At 44.4% G+C, this 20,843-nt stretch overlaps 1 protein-coding gene across 1 annotated transcript in view; it reads right to left on the reverse strand.

Moving 5' to 3' along the window:
- LOC308094473 (semaphorin-6B-like) overlaps positions 1-20,843 on the reverse strand; it is a gene marked incomplete at its 3' end in the record, with an annotated part of 51,998 nt that overhangs the window by 25,280 nt on the left and 5,875 nt on the right. Inside the window, exons 5-10 of the mRNA XM_080441163.1 lie at positions 11,571-11,669; positions 11,168-11,258; positions 9,791-9,910; positions 3,393-3,481; positions 2,803-3,020; positions 2,047-2,178 (exon numbers count right to left, since the gene is read on the reverse strand). Of these exons, the coding sequence (XP_080297289.1) occupies positions 2,047-2,178; positions 2,803-3,020; positions 3,393-3,481; positions 9,791-9,910; positions 11,168-11,258; positions 11,571-11,669 (749 nt within the window). The remainder of the gene's footprint in view (positions 1-2,046; positions 2,179-2,802; positions 3,021-3,392; positions 3,482-9,790; positions 9,911-11,167; positions 11,259-11,570; positions 11,670-20,843) is intronic.

Raw genomic sequence — 20,843 nt, forward strand, 5'->3', positions numbered from 1 at the left:
AGGCGAATATGAGTTATAGAAAAAGAGAGGGCTTTTTTTTCTTCATTAGTGCCATGTGAAGTATTGTGTGTGACTGACTGTTTGTTGAGTCTTAAGCTGCGTTCAAAACCCAAAGATCAAATATCTTTCTAGCCACTTGTATCGCTCCACTTTGGTCACGCTGGTCAGCGTTGGTGGGAGGATAAGGTACACTGTTTTTTACTTTACTGGAGTATTACTGTACTTTTACTTCTACTCCACTACATCTGCAGAGGCAAATATTGTACTTTTACTCTACTACAATTATTTGAAAACTTTAGTTACTAGTTACTTTATAGATATAAATGATTATATTATAAAACATATACAACCACTTTAGCCCTATTTTATACCACGGCCATTTGAAAATAGCCGATCTACAAGCTTGTAGATCGGCTACTTTCAAACATTTTAGTACTTTTACTTTTGGTACTTTAAGTACATTTTGATGCCAATACTTTTGTACTTCTACTCAAGTAACATTTTGAACACAGGCCTTATAGTTGTAACAGAGTATTGTTATATTGTGGTATTGTTACTTTTACTTAAGTAAAATGTCTGAGTACTTCTTCCACAATTTTCCATGAAACACAGTTGTGTTAAATATGCTTTAATGTAATAAACATATTTGTTATAAATAATATCTTTAAAGTGGCAATATGCCTACATCCATAAAAGGCAGGTTTACAAGTGCCAAAAAGTGATTACAACTTCTAATTGTTGACTGAAAGATGTTATCGTATTGAGTTTCTTCCTGTCCTGGGAACTTGTGTCCACGGAAAGTTATATTTTACTACTTTTCAATATCTATGAAATTTAAAGATTACAGCTCACTCAATGTACCCATTGAAATAACTTTAAAGGGCTAATCTAACACATGATTTTTTACAAATGTTTCATTCCTGAGGGTTATATTTAATAGCCCACTGAGTGCAATTTACCAAAATACATCTTGATAATATAACCCATACAATTATTTGTTTCACTTCTCAACAAGTTCAGCTTCAATGGCAGTCAATTGTTGACTGAAAGCAGCCCTGTCTCAAATAGACACAACATGCCTGTGTCTGGGCATTAGTTGCTCTCTACCGCCATCTAGTGGCACCACATAGAAAAATGCGGTACCACAAAAATAGGTGGTACCACAGGGGCACCAGAGGGGTACCACCCCTGACATTATCAAGGTACTGTATATCGCTGCATAAGGTATTATCGCTGCGTATAGTCCGGTGAGACCTAAGCACCGGACTATACGCAGCGACTCTCTTTTTTTATCCCACGATTTTGTAACACATATTTTTTCACCCAATGCCAATTGCCTATGTAATCCTGGGCGCTACTCTCCCTCTGCCAGCCTAGGGAGAGCCCAAGCTGAAGCTCATACCTCCTTCAATGCATGAGGAGTGAGCAGGCCGCTTCTTATCACCCGACAGGGGGGAGGTTCCCTGGTTGGACGTAGCGTGTGGAAGGAACACGTTATTCCAACCAGTTCCTTTCCCCTCCATCAGGCGCCCTGGCTGACCAGGGGGAGGCAGTATAGTGACCAGGATTACTGCATGTTTTTGTAAGGGTACCTACCCTAGGAGACACGGGGAGAACATGCAAACTCCACACAGAGTAGGCCCTTACACCAACCCCACCTAGGGTATGGGCACTGATGACGCGGAGGAGAGAACACGCCCCCAGCGCCCACAGCGTCCCTAGCTGTGAGGCGACAGCGCTACCGACTGCGCCACCGTGCCTCCTCCCTATAGAAGATCTTTGCTGGATTGTACAGGTTCATTGCCATAACCAAGGTTCGTAGCTGAAGGTGACAAGGCATCTTACTGAAGTCGGGAGAACTAGTTGCAGCAGACTCCTGCAGACCTGTCAAAGGGAACAGGGCAGCGAACGGGGCAGTGTCGACCGCTCAATGGTGCCGAAACGGTACGCTATTTTTGGCAAATGGTCCACTCAGAAAAGGTATGCTAGGTTTCAAGCGGTTAAATGCCTTCAGTCTACACAGGGGGAGGTGTTACGCTACACTACCTGGGTTTGGGGATGGCTTCGTCCGGTACGGGTGTCCAGATGGATTCTGGGGATTTCTGCTCCTTGAACCGTCCCTCGAAGACGTGCGCCAGCTGCTGCATGTCAAACACACACACCGCAGAGCCTGGGATGCTGGGAGACACAAAACCAAAGGACAGAACGGTCATGTAGAAGGCTACCTGGAGGTGCAGGAGAACTACACACAGCATGTCTTGTCAACCCATCCTCAGATCCTCTGCACTACTACTAGCAACACTGGCATGGTATGAAACTCACTTCACAGATTTTCAACCTGTGTTCAAATCATTATAAGATGCCACCATTTTTGTCCACTCACTCTGTGTCTCAGAGGAGGGCTGTGGACAGTTCAGAAACCCACCTACCAGTGACATCATCGATGGTCAATCGAAGCTAATAGAAACGGAAGGCTTTCTCTTCTTGAAAAATTTGCATGCTATAGACTATAGAGTATAGATGAAGCCATTGTTCTCGCATTAATAAAAAATATATCTTGACCGATATTTCAACGAGAGTTTCTGAACTGTCCACAGCCCTACACCACCTGTTGGGCGGTGTGGGTGTGTGGGTGGGTCATACCTGTTGGGCGGTGTGTGTGGGTCATACCTGTTGGGCGGTGTGGGTGTGTGTGTGGGTCATACCTGTTGGGCGGTGTGGGTGTGTGTGTGGGTCATACCTGTTGGGCGGTGTGTGTGGGTCATACCTGTTGGGCGGTATGGGTGTGTGTGTGGGTCATACCTGTTGGGCGGTGTGGAGAACAGCCCCAGGATGACGTCGCGGCCCTGCATCTGGATGACGGGGCTGGTGGCATGCAGAAGGTTGAAGTAGAAGTGCGAGTCCCCCGGGACGGAGCAGTTGAGGCGGGCCTTCAGGAAGGACGTCCACTGCTTCTCCAGGACGCGCTGCGAGCCGCCCAGGTCCGCCTTGCACACCCGAGCCACGCGGGACACCATCACCTGCAGCACACCACACACACACACACACGTGTTAAGGCCAATACATCAATACATGCTCCTCCCCACTAGGGTTCTCAAATAGACCATATTCACACGGCGACCATATTGCCATTAAGTCAAATGCCACCCCAGTTGCCACGGCAACGGGGTGGCATTTTCAAGGTAACATTCCAAAATGGCCGCCGTGTGAATATGGTCTATTCTGCCCAAACCCGACCCTACCCGAGCCTCGGGTTCCGTTCTGGACAGACAGACAGACAGACAGACAGACAGACAGACAGACAGACAGACAGACAGACAGACAGACAGACAGACAGACAGACAGACAGACAGACAGACAGACAGACAGACAGACAGACAGACAGACAGTACCTTCTCCAGGTGATGGAACTCCATGGCCATCTCTCGGAAGAAGAAGTAAATGTGAGGTCCCCACTCCACTGCACTGACGAAGTAGGGCTCTGGAAATAACATAATAACCATCATTAGTCCACTGCACTGACAAAGTAGAGCTCTAATACTACTACTAATGATAATTTATATAGCGCCTTTCAAAAACCCAAGGACGCTCTGGAAATAACATAATAACCATCATTATTCCACTGCACTGAAGTCATCATCACTGTCGTGTTGTATTATGTATATGTTATAAATCGCTGTTAAAACACACATTACGGCAAATGTAGGAAAACAAGAAATGACTCATCGTCCGTACAAAACAACGTGACTTGGGCGGTCCTATGTGTCATCAGACTGCTGCGTGACCACCATGTCCTGTTCTGTTCATATAATTGGTCCTCACTAATGCTCATTATAAGATAGCACGGTTACCAAGGGGTGCAGAGCACACCGGTCCTTGCGAGGTGCGATGCCAACGGATTAAACACTAAAGCAGGGGGTCTTCAAGGTTTTTCAGCCCAAGGACCCCTTATCTGAGAGAGAAATGAAGCAGGGACCCGCCACTACATATTGTATAACATTGTGCTGCAGATTAAACGTTTTCATACATTTCATAGATATAGTTTCATAGACTTGTTTGACAGCACTATCGTCAGTGTTGTGTTGGATTCATGTTAATGTCTATTTTCAGACAGCCAACCACTTAAACCATCAATACCTAGAAAACCTGACCTTTCACTCTGCACTTAGTCTTCTTTTTTTCCCCTCTTCTTCAGGGTGAAGAAGGCAGCATAATGAAACGTTGATGTGTTTCCAGTCTCTGTGTCCACAATAAATGATTGGCATCGGCAGCTACACGTGTGCAGCATTATAAGATGACACCATTTCTGTCTACTCACTCTGTGTCTCATTGGAGGACTGTGGACAGTTCAGAAACCTGCCTACCAATGACATCATCGATGGGGGTTTCCAAGCTAATAGTAACTACAGCCTTTCTCTTCCTGGAAAGTTAGCATGCTGAAATAAAAGCCATTGTTCTTACATGCATTAAAAAAACGTATATAATAATAATAATAAATAAATAAATTATACAAAGTTTGACATCTTGTCCTTCCTCCCCTTGGGATGTGCCCCAGAGGACCTCCCTAGGGAGATTCTCAGGAGGCATCCGTACTAGATTCCAGAAACATAAGCTGGCTCCTTTCCAAGTGAAGGAGCAGTGGCTCTACGCTGAGTCTCTCCCAAGTGACTGAACTTCTCACCCTCTCTCTAGGGGAGAGGCCAGCCGGCCGCTTGTATCTTGTATATATATTGTTCTTTGAGTCATGTGACCCACACTTTACCATCATAGCGGAGAGTAGGAACAAGCTTTTGCCTTCTGGCTCGGCTCTCTTTTCGTCGCAACCAGTGTTGTCAGGTCTGCTTATTATAAGCGACTTTGGGCTTGTTTTGGGGGGCTTGTTTTAAAGTATAGTTGCTTATTTGGGCTTGTGTCCTAGTGTTGTTTATAAACCAGTGGTTCTTAAACATTTTCATGGCAAGGACCCCCAGATTAATATGTATTTGTCCACGGACCCCCATTTGAAATTATAATTTGTGCCAGGGAGCCCCGTACCCGATTTTCCACATTTTCCACAAGATTGTTTTGAAAATAGCAGATCTACGAGCTCACAGCGCCTCGCATCGCGTTGTGAGCTTGTAGATTGGCTATTTTCAAATAGCCGACGTATATAGGTTTGAAGTGCTCATGTAGCTTAGTCGTTTCTTTTAGGCTTTCACAGCCCCGGTTGCTTATTTCTCTCGCAAAATCTGGCAACACTGTTCATGATCATCATAGGGGAGAGCAGGAACAAGCTTTTTGCCTTCTGGCTCAGCTCTCTTTTCATCACAACAGTGCGGTGCATCGACCGCAGTACCGCTCCTGCTGCTCCCATTCTCCGGCTGATCTCCCGCTCCGTCCCTCCCTCCTCCCCCCTCTCACTCGTGAACAAGACCCCAGAGATGCTGAAACTCCTTCATTTGGGGCAAGGTCTCCTTCCTCCTATACCTGGAGTGAACAATCCACCTCCTGCATACAGAAAGTGTAATTTCCAAAGGGCTGATGATGATGATAACCTACATTCCTATTCCTATCACGAGTCACGACTAGTCAACACGGCATCGACGTGCGAGGTCATCGGCTACTTGACGTGATGAATTTACTACGCTTCCAAACAGACGTTTGCCTTGACATACACCCTGACACACACACACACACACACACACACACACACACACACACGCACACACACACACGCACACACACGCACACACACAGTCCAACACACTGCCCTGTGATATCCACCCACATGCTGTAGTAGCAACAATCACATTAATATGGCGTCAAGGCAATCCACTTGGGGGTTTTGCCATTAAACATTCATGGCCCAGTTTAATTTATGACGGTGGACAGGCAGACAGGCAGAGACATTATTTATCATTTATTAATCCAAGCCACGCTCGCCCCGAACCCTTGACCCGCTGAGGGGCCAGCTAGCTTCTCCATCTGCAGGGAGACACCATGAGCCCCATTATACTCAGAATACTACACCCAAAATAGCCGATCTACAAGCTGACAACGCGGCATGCTGCGACGCATTGTCAGCAGTGGGGTGGAAGAAGTACTCAAATGTTTTACTTAAGTAAAAGTGTCAATAACGCAATATAGGAATATTCTGTTACAAGTACAAGTCCTGTATTACAAATGTAATTGAGTTTATAAAAGTACAAAAGTATTGACATCAAAATACACTTGAAGTACCAAAAGTAAAGGTACCCATTATGCAGAATGTCCCATTTCACAAGTTCAATATGTATTGAAAAAGTATTTTGAAAATAGCAGATCTACAAACTCACAACATGTCGCAACGCTGTTGTGAGCTTGTAGATCGGCTATTTTCAAATAGCCAAAGTAGCCTATATAGGGTTGAAAAGGTTAATGTTTTGTAATAATATTCAAAATCTTCAAAGTAACTTTTCAAATAATTGTAGTGGAGTAAAAGTACAATATTTGCCTCTGAGATGCAGGAGTATAAAGTATTGAAAATTGGAAAGTCAAATTTCAATAATTTTACTTGAGTAAATGTACTTAGTTACTTTACACCAGTGCGATCTACAAGCTGACAACGCGGCACACTGTGACGCATCGTCAGCTTGTAGATCGGCTGTTTTGGGTGTGCGACACCGATACGCGATCAAAGTATAACGGGCCCCTTTTAGAAGGGCTAACGCTAACGCTAACACTGGCTTGAAAACAACACATAGGCTGGAGCTGCACTAACCTCAATACATCACTCTATGTGAAACACATGCCCCACTTCTAATACAGCCACTGTGTCAATGTCACGCACGTCTAATCACAAACTGGGCTTTCCCAAAATTGTGTCATAATAATAATAATAATAGCCTCGTTCCCAGCCTTTACTCATCAGCGAAAGAGAAAAGCCTGGTCACTCAAAGTGACTGCCGGCCAATCACCAGTGGTGGAAAAAGTACTCGGATATTTTACTTAAGTAAAAGTACCAATACTGCAATATAGAAATGTTCCGTTACAAGTAAAAGTCCGGAATAAAAAATTGACTTGAGTAAAAGTACAAAAGTATTGGTATGAAAATGTACTTAAAGTACCAAAAGTACTAAAATGTTTGAAAATAGCAGATCTACAAGCTCACAACGTGTCGCGATGCGACGCGTTGTGAGCTTGTAGATCGGCTATTTTCAAATAGCCTCGGTATAAAATAGGGCTGAAGTGGTTACTGTATGTTTTACAAAGTAATAATTTATATCTACAAAGTAACTAGTAACTAAAGTTTTCAAATAATTGTAGTGGAGTAAAAGTACATTATTTGCCTCTGATATGTAGTGAGTTGAAGTGCTCATGTAGCTTAGTTGTTTCTTTTAGGCTTTCACAGCCCCGGTTGCTTATTTCTCTCGCAAAATTGGAAAAGTCAAATTTCAATAATTTTACTTGAGTAAATGTACTTAGTTACTTTACACCAGTGCGATCTACAAGCTGACAACGCGGCACACTGTGACGCATCGTCAGCTTGTAGATCGGCTGTTTTGGGTGTGCGACACCGATACGCGCTCAAAGTATAACGGGCCCCTTTTAGAAGGGCTAACGCTAACGCTAACACTGGCTTGAAAACAACACATAGGCTGGAGCTGCACTAACCTCAATACATCACTCTATGTGAAACACATGCCCCACTTCTAATACAGCCACTGTGTCAATGTCACGCACGTCTAATCACAAACTGGGCTTTCCCAAAATTGTGTCATAATAATAATAATAATAGCCTCGTTCCCAGCCTTTACTCATCAGCGAAAGAGAAAAGCCTGGTCACTCAAAGTGACTGCCGGCCAATCACCAGTGGTGGAAAAAGTACTCGGATATTTTACTTAAGTAAAAGTACCAATACTGCAATATAGAAATGTTCCGTTACAAGTAAAAGTCCGGAATTAAAAATTGACTTGAGTAAAAGTACAAAAGTATTGGTATGAAAATGTACTTAAAGTACCAAAAGTACTAAAATGTTTGAAAATAGCAGATCTACAAGCTCACAACGTGTCGCGATGCGACGCGTTGTGAGCTTGTAGATCGGCTATTTTCAAATAGCCTCGGTATAAAATAGGGCTGAAGTGGTTACTGTATGTTTTACAAAGTAATAATTTATATCTACAAAGTAACTAGTAACTAAAGTTTTCAAATAATTGTAGTGGAGTAAAAGTACATTATTTGCCTCTGATATGTAGTGGAGTAGAAGTAAAAGTATAGACAATTGGAAATACTCCAGTAAAGTAAAAGTACCTCAAAATTGTACTTAAGTACAGTACTTGAGTAAATGTACTTAGTTACTTTCCACCACTGCTGCTGGCCAATCACAGCGCGTCTTTTCCGGGACTTTGTCAGAATCTAGTTGTATAAAAATATCACGCGTGGTGTGTTGCCCTCTGTATGTCTTTTCCCTCATTGGTGTATACGGGTGATTGAGTGGTGCTGACTGAGTGATTGAGTAAGCCTGGGATCAATACAATTTTCGGGTTTCTGATCCGTTCGGAGTGGAAATAACTTTTAAGTCATCAGCTGGCCCGGAACCAACGACCGGCGCCTCCAAAATGATTCCCCTAGTTTTAATCCTTTAAGACCTGGAACGCATCTGTGTCACCTTTTGATTTGAGCTAAAAAAGCATTATTTTACACTTTGGCTATTCAAAAATAGCAGATATACGAGCTTGTAGATCTGCTATTTTGGAAAAATCGTGAAAATGTGTGCAAATCTTTTTTTTAACTCTGTTCTTTGCTTCTGGGGGGTCCCTGGAACAAAACATTTTGAGATGGTGGGTAGGCGGCCAAATACATCTAATTTTGTGGGTCCTTGACACGAAAAAGTTTGAGCACCACTGATATAGAAACATATGTTTTTTTCAGAATACTGTTGGGATTTAGGAGATATTTGTAGAATCGGCTTCAGGTCTTAATGGGTTAATGGCTTAGTTTGGTATAAATGTTTATTTATTTTTGTTATATATTTTGGTTTGGTACGTCCATCTTTTATTCTAACTCGTAGCGCGACTAGCGAGACTAAACTAATTGATTCGCATTATGTGGGGAACAAAAACAATGTGACGCCAACTGGAACCAATCACCGGAGCCACAATTATTTTTTCTAAACCGGATCACACGGCTAGTTTTAGAACGAATACCAGGCTTTCCTCCGCGGCCGGTGGAAAGTCTGGTGGCACAAGGTTAGTGATTGAGATTGACCAGCTGGTGTGTGAGTGATGGGAGTGGTGTCTGGATGTGAGTGGTTGGCTACCAGGTGGGCCCTGCTGGTGATTGGCTCCTGCATGACCAGGCTGTGGACCATGAAGCTGAAGGCTGCCACTAGATCTTAGATGTCTTTCTCCTGTCCAGCCTCCAACCACACCAGTCTTCTTTGTTTTCCAGTGTTTTAGAGATAAGTTGTCAGTGTTAACATGGGTTACAGCCACGGTAGTGTAGGGGGTGGGTGGCCTTTTTCTTTAGTTAGTTTGATCATGTTTCTTTAGTTCAGAGTTATGTAAGTTCTATGTACTTTTATGTGTTAAAGGTAAGCATAGGATTGTTTTGCTTACTCTACCTCTATCTTCTCTCTTCTCACGAAAACTAAAAAACCTGTGATGTGACATTAAAAGTAGATTCTTGAATTCTGAACCGCCAGCCGGGTGAAGCTGAGGATTTAATTTCTCGTGGGATTAATAAATGTCTACCTTCCTTCGTCTTCTACCTATCGGCGCAGAGCGGTCGGCGGTGCGTGGCGCGTACGTGCCGTGCGGCTTTCACAACGTACCTCGGAACCATTTGGAGTCGTGTTTGACGGTGCGCAGGGCGGGGCTGTCGCCCAGGCTGCGATAGATCACAGCGTCGATGGCCAGGAAGTCTGTCACTGTGCCGGTAAAAAGACTCCCATCTGAGAGAGAGAGAAAGAGACACAGAGAGACAGAGAGAGAGAGAGACAGACAGACAGAGAGACAGATTAAGGAGAAAGAGAGGAGACAGATGGAGAGATAGCACAAGGTCAGGGAGATTCAAAGCGAACAAGCAATGCGTTGCAGCGAAGGCTCTGAATATAAAATGAATGGTAAAGGCAAAGGCAAGGACACATGAGTGTGTGTCTGCTCAGAGGGCCTGACAACAACTGGACTTTTAGCACTGTGGTTTGGTCCAGTTTGTTTTGAGTGTTGAATGTTTAAATCAAATCACTGCCACAAGCATTATGTCGTTCTAATAAAGCGTTTGACTTCTGTTGAATTGCCTGCCAACTATACCGGTAAAGACCAGGAACATGAATTGAATGGCTTGCATGCACATACTGCATCACTTCAATGTTGCATCGGTTGAAGCCAAGATGCTTTATCTTTGACTTGTCTGCGGAAATGAAATGAAAGTGATTGAGTGAGTGCCCCAGATTAGCGCCAATATTTGTCAACAACTACCAATAATAGAGAAGCATCAATAGTGGAATCGATAAGCAGGATCAATAAGGGGATCGAAATAGATAAAAATGTACGATCTCCATCCCTACTGCTCAGAATAGATCAGGGAGGTGCCAAAGATCAGGGGGGTGTGTGTGTGTGGAGGGGTACATTTTAAATACGAAACCACAACTTGCATTTTTGTGTCATTACACTGTCAAAAATAGTCTAAATTTTTCAAGACTTTTCAAAAAGTTTCAAAAATAGCTTAGATAACTGATCTACAACTCACAACAAATCACACATCTCCCATACCGTATCTACCTCTTCCTGATCTCTCTGTCTGTATGTGATTGCGTGACTCGAGACAAGTGTGTGTGTGTGTGTGTGTGTGTGTGTGTGTGTGTGTGTGTGTGTGTGTGTGTGTGTGTGTGTGATTGTCTAACTAGAGACAGGTGTGTGGAGTCTCTTGGAGCCTGATCAGCTGCAACTCTGCAGCAGTCTAGCCTCTATATAAAGTCTGTCTCGCTCTGCACTCCTTGCCAGATTCTAGTAATGTGTTGTTTTTCGAGCTGAGCCTAGAACAGAACACTAGAACAGAACACTAGAACAGAACCTAGAACAGAACACTAGAACAGAACACTAGAACAGAACCTAGAACAGAACACTAGAACAGAACCTAGAACAGAAGGAAACAGAGCTCCATGTAATACTTCAATAGGCGCTGGCGTGCCGTACGGGTCATACTGTACCTGCGAACAGAGCCACGTTGGCGTGCCGTGGGTCATACGGGCAGCGTGCCATGCCACTGACGGGCTCCGACACCATCTCCAGTGTGTCCCTCTGTAAAAGATATATACATTTAGAACCGACGAACATCAAACACATTCCTGCGATTAATTCGAATTTGTCGACATTTCTTCTTTTATTAAATTTTTTGTAGATTCACTGGCAGCTTGTTATTTTCTTACTCTCTGCATACATTTTTACTTTTCTCTCTGTCTATATGAAATATATTTGAAAGGGGAAAAAAAAATCTTCATGACTCAGGGGACTCATGTTTTTTTATAAATCAAACTTCGATACTAGACCAGTAGCCAGATAGACATGCAGATCAACAGACAGACAGACAGACAGACAGACAGATATACCCACAGTGTAGTTGGCACACAGGGGGTTGAAGGCGTTGGTTCCGCAGACGAAGAGGCCGTCGTGCTGGCTCAGTAAGACCTTGATGAAGTTGCGACATTCTCCCTACGAAACCAAAACAAATCGAACAAAAAACATCAGCAAAGCACAGAGGATTAGAAGAGGACCACAACACCACAAGGTCGGCGCTGATAATGAAGACTGCTTATTAAAGAATCAAAGACACCGACTGGTGGAAACCTTGTATGTCCAGAGAGAAATAAGCAACCAGGTTTGTCTATGAAAACAAGCCCAAGAGAAGCGACTATTATAGGCCACATGAGCACTTTAAATCTATATACATCGAAACATTTTGAATATTTTAACAACACAAATCTGATACTGGTGTCTCTGGCATAAAATATTTGTAGATTGGTGTGTGTGTGTGTGTGGGGGGGGGGGGGGGGTCCTTTGCGGGTCCTTGACATGAAAATGTTTGAGAACCAGTGAACCACTGGTTTAAACAACATTAGTAAACAAGCCCAAACAAGCAGAAAATCGCTTATAATAAGCAGACATGGCAACACAGGTCCAAAACAAATAAGAACCTGTGGTTCTTATTTGCTAATAATTTCACCCACTTCTTTACACCTGTAAACCTGTGATGTGCCAATAAAATGGATTCTGATTCTGATTATTTAGTCACAAGCTCTTATCAATACTTTTCATTAGTTGATTAATATTTATGAAACTCACTTTCTAACCACTTTAACTTTCAGCTATTTTTTGCAGCAACAACAACAAAAAAAACATACAAAAGTTCAAATAAGGAGACACAAGGTTTCTTTCCCGACACGAAACGGAATCAAGAAAACACGGCAAAAAGCAAGAGAGGATTAGAGAGGATCGAGGACAAGCATCACAAGGTCGCCGGCTGATAAAGACTACTTATGAAGACGGCTGTGAATCAAAGCTAAGCACAAAACCACCTCCCACAGTGTTGTAAACGATGCTCGTGAGACTATGAGGAACAACCCCCCCTCCCCCACCCCACTCCCCCACCCCACTCCCCCTGTGGGGAAACAACACCTTCCACATCCACAACCCATGCTGTTTAGAACAACGGTTAAAGGGCTACACGGTGGAATGGCTTCATTTAAGTCAGCGGTTTTCAACCAGTGGTCCGGGGACCACCAGTGGTCCTTGAGGGGGTTCCAGGGGGTCCCCAGCCAAATTAATAGTTAGGAACCAAAATTGACCCTTATATGTGTCTGTAACTCTGAGAGTGTACAAATGGAACCAAATGGACCCGTTAGGGTAATGATGATGATACAGTGTAGATTAAGACCCCCAAGAAATCAAAATGGTTGAGTCCCTGGTAGGGGTGTGCCAAAATATCGTCCGGCGATATATCGCGATACGTTTTCATGACGATATGTATCGTTTTGGGGGGGGGGAAATCTTTTTTTCTTCTTTTTTTTTTTTACAATAATAATAATCAGGCATGCAAACAGCCCAGAGGTGAAAAAGGTGACAACATGTTGTTTTTTTCCCGGTCAGGTGTCACACTATTGCCCCTATTTGGATTCAAAACGGCTATTGTAGCTGAAAAGCTACAAGTTTGCATGTCTGAATAATGCAAAAACAGAATTATTTGTTTGCATTTGCTTTTTTTCCCCCCCATATATTTTCATAATAAAAAAAGTGCGTATCGTATCGTATCGAAATCGTATCGAAGTTGTGAGCCCAATATCGTATCGTATCGTTTCGTGAAATTAGTGTATCGGCACACCCCTAGTCCCTGGCATATCTTTTCAAATGGGGGTCCGTGGGCTAATATGTGTCAATTTGGGGGTCCTTGACGCGGAAAAGGTTGAAAACCACTGATTTAAGTGGTTTCAGTTGTTTTATTTCTGAAATGGTAAATGGTCGTTCATTTATAAAGCGCCTTTATCCAAGGCGCTTTACAACGTGCATTACATTCACCCATTCATTCACACACACACACACACACACACACACACACACACACACACACACACACACACACACACACACACACACACACACACACAAAACACACCAACGGCGGAGGAAACCATGCAAGGCACCAACCTGCTCATCGAGAGCAATTAGGGGTTCAGTGTCTTGCTCAAGGTCACTTCGACACTAACTCTGGGGGATGCCCGGGATCGAACTGGGTTCCCGAGTGGCCGCTCTACCTCCTGACCCCCAGTTAGGGGGTTCCCAAATGATTTTTTTTTTTGGGGGGGGGGTCCCCAGATGACTAGCTTAATGTGCAACATTGTTTTCTCACTCAACAGTAAACAAACCAACATACAGTATAAGTGTATACAGGGTATCTGCACATTTATAAAGTGACAATAAGTACAATTTGACAGTGAATGTTGAAAACCGGGTAATGTTAGTGTTTAAAAAAAAAAAAAAACATTTATCAGGACTCAGGACACACAGCTTGGACAATCCCTGCCAAACTGAGATGTCTGGTCCCACTATACTGGTGGCTTATAGGCGGAAAAGGACATTTCGGATCTTAATGCCGTTTTTATTATTTTATTATTATTATTATTGTTTTTTACATTTGTATAGCATAATTGCTAAAAAAAATTGACATTTCTGCCTCTACTCTCCTAACACTGCTGCTTCATTCTGCTTTATATTGCCTATGTCCTCAGCCTATCAGAACGCTTGTTACAGTACATTCCAAAATCACTTTCTGCCTAAGTCATTCAACTAGATGACTTGGGCAGATTTTTCATTTCTTATTCTCTGAAAACCTTAAAATATGATGCTAGCGATAAGTTACCCTATTTTTACTGCTTATTCTGTACTTGTTCTCTACCCTTATGTACCAGTTAGTGGCTCAGATCCTCTGCCTGATGATCAAACGCCTAATATCTCCCCCATGCAGCCAAAGGAGAATTCCCCTTTTGCCTAGTGTATAATATGTTGGCTTTCCAATGCGGGAGACCCGGGTTCGATTCCCAGGCGTTACAATGGTGCCATGACCCGGATCGGGTTTCCCGGTGGGAGGAGGTCAGAAGCAGGGTTGCCAGATCTGCTTATTATCTACAAGCTCACAACGCGTCGCATCGCGACGCGTTGTGAGCTTGTAGATCTGCTATTTTCAAATAGCTGATGTATATGTTAAAGTGCTCATGTGGCCCATAGTCGCTTCTTTTGGGCTGGTTTTCCTACACCTGGTTGCTTGTTTCTCTCATAGAATCTGGCAACACTGGTCAGAAGGGGGGTGAGTGTAGCAGTAGTGGCTCAGAGCCTATGCCTATCCCCTTTAGGCTAGTGGTTAAGACGTTGGCATTCCACGCAGGAGACCCGGGTTCGAATCCCGGGCATTACCCTTAGACCTCTTTACCGTGGTATTGTGATGACAACTGGATTTACCTTGAGATGAGTAAAGGACAACCTATATCAGTGGTTCTGTCATGGCAGCTTGGCAGTCCTGTCTGTCTTTTAACTTCTGCTTGTTTGTCCATATATGTCCTAGCAGTTACCTGGCTGTCTTCCATCCTGCAATCACCTGGCTGGCTACTAATACCTGGCTGTGACTGCACGCGGTGCTCAGTTATATTTCCAGCTAGTGCACATGCTGGTGCAGCTATAGTAGTAGGCCATGCAGTTACGCTGTTCGTCTTGCTTTAGAACCAGTTTCATTCTTGACTGTCAGTAACATACACAGTCAGCCTGACAGACTCCCCACGCAGCTCCAACCTGGACAGAAGACTGGAGATCTACAAGAAAGACTGCCTTTGTTCCTTGCAACTTTGGACCCCTGCTTAAACTACCTTTTTGGTGAAATCCAACCTAAGTCATTACTTCAGCTTTTGAAGCCTGTACCTACAGTATAAGTTCCTTATTGAATAAAGACTCTTTAGTTTATATTCTATACGTCTCCTTGGTCTGTATTCGGCATCTGGGTTCACTCACTCTCTGCCTTGCCAGGTTCTCAACATTGTCTTGAGCCAGCTCCTTTTTGACATTTTTCTGTTGCCGTTGGTAGTCATGGCTGCCAGTTCCCTCCTGATGTTATGTGGGAGTTCTGACTGCTCCAGACAATACCGAATAACTGCTAGCTTGCATAAGGTCTTCAAACTAGGATTTAAGTCTAAGACGTACAGGTCATCAGGGGTTTTGCCAGGGGTTTTGGCTCCTCCAAAGAGGATGATACGATCTCCCACCATGCAACAGCACATCCTAGACATCTGAGAAGGGCCTTTCCCCCTGGGCTTAACCATCTTCCAGGAGAAGGTATCTGCATTGAATTTCCACAGAACAGTACAGGTACATGTATGATGGTCCCACCAGACGCAGTCACGGAATACGTACAGCTCTCCATGGTAGGTAAAGGCTGAATGTTCGCATCTGATGTGTATGTAGTGTAGCTGTGGAAGAAACGGTTTAGAAGGCGTGCTCAGCCAGCAGTTGGTCTCCGTGTCAAACACTATGATGTCGTATTCCCATTTGCCCCCAAATACAAACATCTTTGTCCCGATGATGGTGGCGGAGTGATGCCTTGAAACAGGTGGAGGAGTGCCTCTGGTGTTAATTAAAGCCCAGACCATTGTGGTGGTGTCCAACGTGTAGATGTCATTAGTGTAACCTGTCCGTGTCCCTCCTCCATGGATATACATGACCGTGCCCAGGACACAGGCTGAGTGGGCGTACCTCCCCTCTGGAACGGTCCCTGAAACCCCGGGCTTGAACCATCTGTGGGTGTGCACGTCGAATGCATAAAGCACGTTGCAGTAATTATGCTCTCCCCAGATGTAGACGGTATCTTCTACCAGCACAGCTGTGTGGCCGTAGCGCATGGAGGGAGCCTTCCGGCGATGAGGCAACTTCACCCAGCGCAAGGACACTGCGTTGAAGATTGACGTGAACATCTTCAATCCGTTGCCATGGAGGAATCCTCCAAAGGCGAACACCTTGTGCTCCACTGCAACAACAGCGTAAGAACATTGTCCTGAAGCTCCATACAGACGCACCGCCCAGCAGAACATTTCACACACAATAGATACAATTGGATTGATCGCGTCCCGCTCTGTCAAAGTGTCCTTTTCGTGTGTGTGTGTGTGCGCGCACTATTGTATCACACACAGTTTATTGGTTTAGTGGCACAAACGTCACGCAAAGTGTGACGAATCCACAAAGCCGATGAGTTGGGTTGGCCAATCGAGGACGCCAATTACTGTTCATCTCCCTAATATGGCAAATTACATTGCCAGCCATTGGCGCCAACATTTTAACCTTTGCATAAGAGTTTGCATTGGTTGTCAAGACTAGGTCAAGCGCTACGGCCTAAGGTGGATTCTGAAGAGATGAGTCTTCAGATTACGGCGGAAGACTGGGAGTGAATCTACAGTTCTAACTGCAAGGGGGCGTTCGTTCCACAGTTTAGGAGCCAGAAGTTGACGAGAAGAGAGAAGAGTCTGGGATGTGTGGAGCGTTGTCCCGGATGTTTTACCTGTTGATGCTACTGAGTTGTCTACCAATTGTATGTATATCGTCTCTGTCGGGTGGAAACCTCATATGTCCAAAACTTTTCAGGATTCAAATTCAAAAGCATCAAAAGTAGCAGATCTACAAGCTCAAAACGTGTGGTTTGGCACCGCATTTCGAGCTTGTGGATCTGCTTCTTTTGATGCGTTTGTGTGACGCTGTAGTATGATGAAGTAGCCTGGGATAGTTTTCGGGTTTCTGATCAGGTCGGGAGCGGAAATAACTTTACGTCATCAGGCGACCGAAACACACAACCAGAACCTCCAGGGGGCGTGCACCTCCAGAATGATTACCCTACTTTAAAATGTGTTTAGTTTGGTATTTGTTTCTTTTGGTATAATAATCGTTTGGTAAGTCCATCTTTTATTCTAACTTCAAGTAGGGCGTTAATTTACGAAAAAAACGAGACTATGGAGATTGGAGGTTTCTGCCCGACAGCGACGATATGTATTACTGATGAATTGAGTACAATGGACCACTGTGTAAACCTGTGGAACATCTGGAAGTCGTGCTCTACAAGCAGATGTTCCACTGCTCTGCTGTTGTATTGAGTACACACATACACAACACAGTACAACCCCTCAGTGTTACTGTAACACCACCTACAAAGCACTCAATAACCAGGCTCCCCGCTACCTCTCTGACCTCCTCAAACGCCACGCCCCCTCCCTCCCGCTCCCTCAGGTCTGGCGACTCAAACCTCCTGGACTCCCCCCCCCCCCCAAAAAAAAAAACGCACCTTGCCGCGTTCAAAGCCTCCCTCAAAACCCACCTTTTCAGACTTGCTTTCCCTGCCTAACCCAAACCAAATCTCCCTTTCTTCCTCTTAGTCTTTAAAGGTTCTATGACATTCATTTTAACTTTTTTTATTTTTAATGTTTTTTGGGGGGTTTTATGACCTCAATTACACCCAAAAAATCTGAACTTTGAACATTCAGTGGATTTTCTGTGGTCTGGGGTTTTCTGAATAATTAGGCTGAAAAGTAATCTGAGCTTGGCCCTTCGGCAGTGAGGTCACAGCCGATTAATCCCGCCCACTCTCCTCCTCGCCCCTCCCCTCCCCTATCCTTTCCTTTGGGGGGGGGGGCGGAGCAGAGGCGATGATTGACAGGCAAAATCCCTCACCAGCGACACCCGCAGGCAAAGATTTTTTTTTCATTGCAGTTGAAAAGGCTTTAGAAATGTGAGAGAAAAACACCTGCCATGGATCAATGGAGTGGAATTTTTTGTTAAAACTTTCTATACACGTTTGAAGGACCATGACAAAGACTTTTAATGTGTGGTAAAACTGAACGTCATGAAACCTTTAACTTAGCTTATTGTTTTTAGCCTTTTAACGTATTTTTTTCTTTTTTTGCTCCTGATAAAATTGTCTTTATTGTTTTGTTTTGTTTTGTAAAGCGACTTTGGGTACTAAGAAAAGCACTATATAAGTCTGATGTATTATTAACTCAGACAGCATACAGATGGACAGATGGACAGATGGACGGATGGATGGATGAATGCTGTATCTGTTTGATATTTACCTCTCATTTTTCAGCCTGTGAAAGCCTGACCTCCACCCCTCTCTCTCTCTCTCCTCCCACCTGCTATTTAATGGCTTAGCTACTTGTAACCTGTTCTGACTCACCTCGCTTCTCTGTCTGTCTGTCTGTCTGTCTGTCTGTCTGTCTGTCTGTCTGTCTGTCTGTCTGTCTGTCTGTCTGTCTGTCTGTCTGTCTGTCTGTCTGTCTGTCTGTCTGTCTGTCTGTCTGTCTGTCTGTCTGTCTGTCTCTCTTTCTCTCTTTAAGTATGTCTCTTTTTTCTATCTCTTTTAACTCTCTCTCTCCCCCTCCCTCCCTTGCCCCCGCAAGCCTTTGATTCCGGGACGTTCTCTCTCTCTCTCTTCCATCCATTCTCCTTTAATCTGTGACGCCCTTTGAAGTGACATCACATTATCCCCCCCACCCTAACCCCACCTCTGGTGTCCTTTATACCTTCTACCTGTGGTGGCTCTCTGAAGCACTCACCCACCCCTCTCTCTCTCTCTCTCTCTCTCTCTCTCTCTCTCTCTCTCTCTCTCTCGCCCCCCCTCCGCTTACTACAAACACCATCGCTGCATCCCTCATGTGCTGATTTCAATTAATATCCTCCCTACGGTTATTATTATGTTATGTCACTAACCCCCCTTCTCTCGCTCTCTCTCTTTCTCTCTCTCTCTCTCTCTCTCTCTCTCTCTCTCTCTCTCTCTCTCTCTCTCTCTCTCTCTCTCTCTCTCCACCAGGGTTGCCATATCTGCTTATTATAATGTCCCCGCAATATTTTATTTGAAAATAGCCGATCTACAAGCTCACAACGCGTCGCATCGCGACGCGTTGTGAGCTTGTAGATCGGCTATTTTCAATTAGCTGATGTATATGTTTAAAGTGCTCATGTGGTAGAGCCCTGCACGGGCCGAGAATGTGGGCCCAAGCCCGGCCCTGGCCCATGGTATTCAGCCCGGCCCGGCCCCTGGCCCGATAGGTGGCGCAATTTTACAGTCCGAGCCCGGCCCTGGCCCGTGGTATTCAGCCCGAGCCCGGCCCTGGGCCCGTGTGTCAAATACAGAATCAGCCCAAGCCCGGCCCGGGCCGGGCCGGGCTTCAATGATCAATTATCTGCGCAAAATGTTCCGTGAGCCCGAGCCCGGCCCTGGGCCCGTTTGTCAAATACAGAATCAGTCCGAGCCCGGGCCTGGCCCGTGGTATTCAGCCCGAGCCCGGCCCTGGGCCCGTGTGTCAAATACAGAATCAGCCCAAGCCCGGCCCGTTTTGGCGGGCCGGGCCGTGGGCGGGCTCTGGCGGGCCTGCAGGACTCTATCATGTGGCCCATAGTCGCTTCTTTTGGGCTGGTTTTCCTAGACCTGGTTGCTTGTTTCTCTCACAGAATCTGGCAACATCTAGATTGGATTGCACCTGAGGCGGTGAGCCACATGTGTTCTAAATGTAATAAATCTCAGGGTTTCTCTTTTAAAACTCAGGTAACCTGCACGGCCATCAATCTGCACTGAGCTCCTCCGTTGCTGCTTGATCATGTTTCTCTCCCACAGCGTCTCAGCCCTCCCTTGTAAATGGAAAATGTCATCTTATCACATCATTATACATTTATTATCCCACATTTTTGTAGCCCGAGACCCAGAAGAGACATTTTATGTCTCACCGGGACCAAAACGTGAGCTTGTAGATCGACTATTTTTTACTTCCGCTTAAAAAGTTACATTTGTGGGATTTCAAGGTTCAAGATTCAAGGTTAATTTATGGAATTTATTTTAATTGTTTTAATTGCATTCATATTTTTTATTCAGCAGTGAACCTGTTGATCTACATTAAATTGAACTCAGATACCCGTCTCCACCCCCAGAAAGCTCTGAGCTGTACACAAAAACAAACCTGGCTAATCCAGGTGTACACAGTGGGTGTGTGTAGTTTCAGCGTGTACTTTGTACACACAGAGTACAAGACACTGACGTTGGCCAAAGGTATGGCACCCCCACCATACCTTCAAAGCCTGATCCAACCCTTACAACCCTCCCGCTCACTCAGATCAGCTAACACAGGAAAGCCACTATAGACTAGTGTTGATTTTGACAGCAAATTTTGATTTAGTTTTAGTCATAATCTTTTGAATAAAATTCCATTTAGTTGTAGTCATATTTTAGTCATCTGAAATGTTTTACTGTTAGTCTAGTTTTAGACGACAAAATATCATAAGATTATATAGTCGACTAAATCTACAGTTGATTTA

Source organism: Gymnoscopelus braueri, assembly GCF_963280865.1.
Source record: "Gymnoscopelus braueri genome assembly, chromosome: 10".
In the NCBI taxonomy this organism is placed as follows: Eukaryota; Metazoa; Chordata; class Actinopteri; order Myctophiformes; family Myctophidae; genus Gymnoscopelus; species Gymnoscopelus braueri.